This window comes from Thermobia domestica, chromosome 9 (genome assembly GCF_964235325.1).
Source record: "Thermobia domestica chromosome 9, izTheDome1.hap1.1, whole genome shotgun sequence".
Classification (NCBI taxonomy): Eukaryota; Metazoa; Arthropoda; class Insecta; order Zygentoma; family Lepismatidae; genus Thermobia; species Thermobia domestica.
In genome coordinates, this window is record NC_137462.1 from 78532494 (window position 1) to 78538493 (window position 6000).

The 6000-nt window shown below is 35.1% G+C and overlaps 1 protein-coding gene across 2 annotated transcripts in view; it reads left to right on the plus strand.

The window, feature by feature from the left end:
• LOC145694776 (uncharacterized) overlaps positions 1 to 1666 on the plus strand; it is an 85294-nt gene extending 83628 nt beyond the window's left edge. For both annotated transcript variants that reach the window (XM_081771406.1, XM_081771407.1), the window contains one exon: positions 907 to 1666. In XM_081771406.1, coding sequence (XP_081627532.1) covers positions 907 to 927 — 21 coding nt within the window. In that variant the 3' untranslated portion in view covers positions 928 to 1666. The remainder of the gene's footprint in view (positions 1 to 906) is intronic.
• The last annotated feature ends 4334 nt before the right edge of the window (positions 1667 to 6000 follow it).

Below are 6000 nucleotides of genomic sequence, written 5' to 3' on the forward strand. Positions count from 1 at the left end.
AAAGCAAAAGAAGATTGAATTAAGTTTTCTGTTTTTCTTCACGGTGACTACAAAGGTTGTGAAATCACAAAGGAAGTATTGCTTTGTGATTTAGGGTCTCCGGTATAATTCTGGGATTTTTTTTTTTTTTTTTTTTCAAGTAGCGACACTTTTCAGTATGATTAATAAACAAAGAGTTGCCTAAAGTTAGTTTTGGTTTGACCATATGCATTTGACATTTACGTCTTGAAAATGGACTTTGGTTCTTCGCCAAGTTACTCTGTTCTAAAATGTATTTCTTGATAAACGTATTCAATATTCTTGGATGTTTTTAACCTACTTTTAAAGGAAAAATCCCAATCCCAAACTCACACACACACACACACACATATATATATATATATATATATATATATATATATATATATAATATACAGGCGGATCCAGGATATGTTCAAGGGAGGGGCTAAACCATAGTTTGCTGCTTTATCCAGTGTAAAGAAAGTAGGATTGAAGCCCATTTTATTCAGTGTATACCTGAGCGTCAAGGGAAAAGGGAGAGCTATATAGCCCTCCCCTTGGATCCGCGCCTGTATAAATAGATATAGATAAACTATTGTCGAAAATGGGGATTCCCATTAAGAATTTCAGCATTAATGAGTCTAATTTTATAGTTATAACTATGCACTAGTTTAGTTCCTTCAGTAGTTGTTATAAATATGTTTATAAAGAAGCCCTAGTATAGCTAACATTTCTCAATATAATTTGTGGAAGGAGCTTTATAAATTTGTATTCTTGTGTAAGCTGTAAGGTGAAATTTGTCTTCTTAATTAAAGCTGCTCAAAACATATTTAACTATATCCCTTTATCATTATAAATAAAATTTAAAAAACTATATTGATGTGTCATTTTTTCTTTATTTTGCAGAAAAATGCTGTCAACTTGTAAAGGAAAGGGACAATATTGAATGTACACACTAATAGCTTTATTTTCGTGAATGTATCGGATTATGGTATAGTTTCTCGTTTGGATGATTTGATTGTTTTAGAGCTTAGACCCATGATGGCTATGTAATAGCAGTACAAGTTATTATAGTATTTTTAGCATGTGTTCACTTATTATAATATATTATTGTACACAGTAATTGTCTTTTTTATTACTGTACAATTAGAATGTGAAGTGAAAACATGCTGCTTAATGTATAATTAATGTTATTTTGAAGTTTGCATATAAAAGTGATTAAAACAGAATATGTGTTACGGAAGTGTTAATTCGTAAGATTTTCAAAAGAAAGAAGCAATCGGCATTAGTTTATTAATGAATTTTGTACTACTAAATGCTAAGTATCTGTTTATTTTTATTATTGTTATTTTTCGGAAGTATTTTAACATTTGTACATTATTTTCCCCATTCGTATAAAAATTCAAAAAGCTTTACCAAACTAAATTTTTATTTGTTCTTTAAATAGAATGTACGAAAAATTGATAGCTTAATTGATTATTGGTGCTGTATGTATGTATATATATGAATATTTTTTATAGATTTAATTTTTTTTTGTAATACATCTTCAATATCTTTAAATTTTCAGAGAAAGAATGTTTTGTGTGTGTGTGCATTTTATGTTTATACGTAGCAATTAGTATTTGATCATCTGATGAAAAACAATAATAAAACTTTTCTAGTCTTATATTTTCTTCAGTTAATTGTTAAATTACAGTCAGCTGTATTTCGTATTCTTAAGCTATTTCAAGATTGTTTAGAGATTGTCTTAGTTAAGCATTTAGAAACAAGTACATGTATGAGAGATGTTCAAGTCAAACCGGGACTTTTGAGTTCACAACAAAAGAACAAATTTCAATAATTTATGAGAGTTTAATTTTTTATATATACTCGTGTTGCATTTACAGCTTTGGCATACAAAAATTTGCCAATATGCCTGAGCTATCTCATGATAATTTGCTTCATTACGTTATCAGGACATGTTACGATGCGATGAGGAAAATCCTTGCTGCTTCAACTCAGAGCAGATTTCAGGTCTTCTGCGCCGGTCAAAAGTGAGAAGCTGTATTGGTACCCAGCGTGCAAGTTTCCGCGAATCTAGATGTTCGGTAATAGTTTTGTTCACTGTGCCTACAGGATTTGTCTCTTGTGCGATTTTATGGCAGTTATGCATCGATTATACACGCGCTAAATGTTGACAGAAATGACTGCTGTGGTTTGGAAACCACCACGACTGAGATCATCACGAGACGTACGGCCATCTTTAAAATGTTCGCATCACTCAAATGTTTCTCTGCAGCTGAGCGTCTCGTCATTGTATACTGTGCTTGAAATCTTCTGTATATATTCGGCGGTTTTACGTCTTTGTTCACAGAAAAAAAAATCCATCACTGTTGTCTGCTATCTTGATCCAGGGGCGGACTGGCCCACCCTGCTACCCTGCAAATTCAGGGTGGGTCCCCCAAACAGGTGGGCCCCTCCACTAATTTTAAAAAGATGTGCTCAATTAAACCTACCAGCATCAAAAATATGTCAGGGTAACTCCCGCAAACTTGTGTTTTGCATAAAAAAGACGTAAAGTTAAACTTTCATGAACAGACCTTATTCTTCTTCACGTTTATCGACTTGAAAAGGTTCCATCTATGAGACAATCAGGCCCTAAAACATTGCGGGGTTTGTGATACAGCAGCTGTTATAAACGAGCATGTTAACTACTACTTTTTTAAATATAAGAAACACAGTAGATTTCAGGCTGTTATTGGATTTGAATACCATTGCCTACTCCGGTTCTTTTACAAGCCGGCGAGTGGCGATGTTTCAATGAAACAATAGTTTCGTAGATATTGTTATTGTGGAAAGTGGAGTTGGAGCCGGAACGCTTTTGAACTACATTGTCCTCAGACCAATCCAACCATCGAAGTAAGAAATCGGATCAGGCTTCGTTGTTTTTTTTTCAGTGCGGTAAAGCGAAAAGAAATTAGTCGCTGCCAATATCAACGATTGTTTTATACAAACCTCAAACAATTACTATGAAGTTGCTGCCCTCTGCTCGTGTTTTATTTGTATATTACATCGAAGAGCAAATCCGATAGCAGCAATTCAATTATTGGAACACCAGTTACGTATCATTTGTCGTGGAAGACAGATATGGTTGTGTCAGTATGGACGGTAGGAGTGATTGTAAGATTACTGTAAAGAAAAAATATAAAAGTGGTGCTAAAAAGCGAGAACACAAACGAAGATGTGATTTACAAAAAGCTGCATCTGACCCAAAACAACGTAGGCTATTTGAATCTGTGAAGCCCCAAGAAACAAATGAGCGTGATGTGACTCATTCGACAGTTGCCAGGTATTTTTTGTTTTCTGTCTAAGGTGTTTATAAATTATAATGTATACACCACGTCTTTGGATGATTTCAGGCAATTGTAGCTTATCTTTTATGGCTATTTTTACTTGAAATTACACAACTTTAACAGGCGAACACGAAATTAACTGAACTTTTTGCTGCCGCGTAGTGCTTTCAAACGGGTCAGATTAAGCTTTCATGGGCCAGGGGTCGAGTCAAGCCTGCTTGAGACACGGGTCAGGTCAGGTCACCTACGCTAGGGTCAGGGCTGCTCTATCCACGGGTCGGCTTGGGTCAACTTTCTTATGCGCCGTTTCGACTAAATCCTTCTCGGGTCGAGTTGAACGTCTACCCGACCCGACTTATGACCCGAATAGGTTTTAGCCGAAACGACGCATAAGAAAGTTGGCCCGAGCCGACCCGTGGCTACAGCAGCCCTGACCCAACCTGTGACCCAAGGAGGTTCGACTCGAGCCCTGACCCGATGAAGCCTGACCTGACCCATTTGAGAGCACTAGCTGCCGGCACTAGGCTCAGTAAGCGTTGGTGTAACTTCTAAAAGTACTGAACACTTATTCTGTCAGTCAAATCAGTGTGTATAACGTGTAAATGTTAACTTCCCTTTAGTTATTTAAAGTTAATTTAAAATAAAAGTGTAGTAAAATGTAAAAATTATTTGTGATGTGCAAAGTAGGTATTCATATGAAAAGAGAAGTTGGGGCCAGCCGAGGAATGGGCGGACTACACAAGACGACAGTCTATATCTAATCTTTCTGCGACATGAAGATATGATATGACTTACTTATGTCAAGGAAAATCTTGCGTTTCGAAATCTATCGCAAATTTACCGCCAATCGCATTCTTTGTGTTGCATTGAGGCCAGAAAGTTACATTTTTATACAGTGGGCCCTCATTTCAGTTTAGCAGGGTGGGCCCCATGGTTGCCAGTCCGCCCCTGTCTTGATCTACTGTCTCTGGACTAATCCAAGACATGTGTGCTACATAGTAATAAGGCACACTTTCCATTTACTACTACATGTAGTACCGTCACACGAGCATCTTTTTTTATACCTGTAATATTAAAAGTATCATTTACTTGCATGCCCCTCGTATTTAATTTCTTTTGGAACTGTTCCTTTTTATACTAAGAGTTTACTACATTTACTTTCTAGAAATGCTTCGTCACGTCAGATATATTGGAACGAAAGGTACAGTCAAGAGTAGAAGTAGTAGTAGTAGTGGTAAACATCTTTCTATAAAACTCTTATAACGGTATGCATTTGATTTAAGTACGATCTCATAAAGTATGTATCACTTCTGAAGAAAATGACAAAATATATTTTCAACAAGTTTTAATTAATTATAATAGTTTATTTGTTTGAAACATATTATGAATATGCATAAGATGCTCATTAATAATTTGCATCCTGTTATATCATTACATAATAATTTAAAATCATAAGATATTACTTCGACTAATCAGTGTTTTCCAAATAAATGAAATTTATGTTACACTAGAAAGCACTTTCTTTGAAGTTATTTGTGCTGTTTTGCAAATTATGCCTTAATGGCAGAAACGTAACCCCATTCTATTAATTTTACAAGAGAAATGCGGAGGGGAAAATACATATTTGTATATCCTTAAATACTTATACATTTATCGGAAATTAGTTTTACTGCACTCATAATGAAATATGACGGTGTGCACGGAGAATTGTAAATTCATCTTCATTTTCTTTTCATGAAATCGTCTACATACAAACTGTAATGGGTTCATCTTTGTCATTGATTTTATTACGCTAATTATTACAATGAATACGACTCAAAGAGTAATGAAAAATGTAGTTCATTTAGACTACAATATATGTTAAATCAGTTTAAGCAGGGTTGGAATCAAAAGAGGAATTTCCTTTCTTGTCAAAGAATTTTTTCCTTGTCAGAGAAATATTTCTCCCATTTCATATACATTAGTGTGGAAAAAAAATCTTGGATACACACACACACACTCACACACACATATATATATATAATCGAACTTCCTAAAGATAATGATATTGCTGTTTGTGAAAGTTATTCAGATTTTTCTCCTTCAAAATAATTCCCTCCATTATTGAGTTTTCCAAGGCTGAAACGCACCTTTTGGAATAGCCTGCAGTCTCGTAACGATTTTTTTTTTTTTTTTTCCTTCTGTAGATTGGAGACGGCGATCTTTCAGAATGCATTTCAACTTGAGGATTTCAGAGTGTGAATAGAAAGAAGTATATGTGCCAAATCAGCGAGTAGGGTGGTTTAAGTACAAAAATCATATTGTTATTCTCAAAATCCCCCTAATGAAGAGCGCCTAATGGATAAGAGCATTATTATGGTGCAACGTCCATGTTTCATTTTTTTAAGCTTCCACACACTCTCTCTCTCTCTCTCTCTCTCTCTCTCTCTCTCTCTCTCTCTCTCTCTCTCTCTCTCTCTCTCTCAAACGCCTCGTCACTTCTAAATAGTACTCTTTGTTTGATTTGATCTCGTGGAACGTATTCATAATAAATAACACAAAAATCAAAGAATAAGCTTCACTTTGACGTTCTCCCCTTGGGATGACTGCATTTTTTCATCATAAACAGATCCAAGTCTTGTAACCTATGATGTTTTCCAAGAAGCTATCATCTTTGTTTCGCACGATT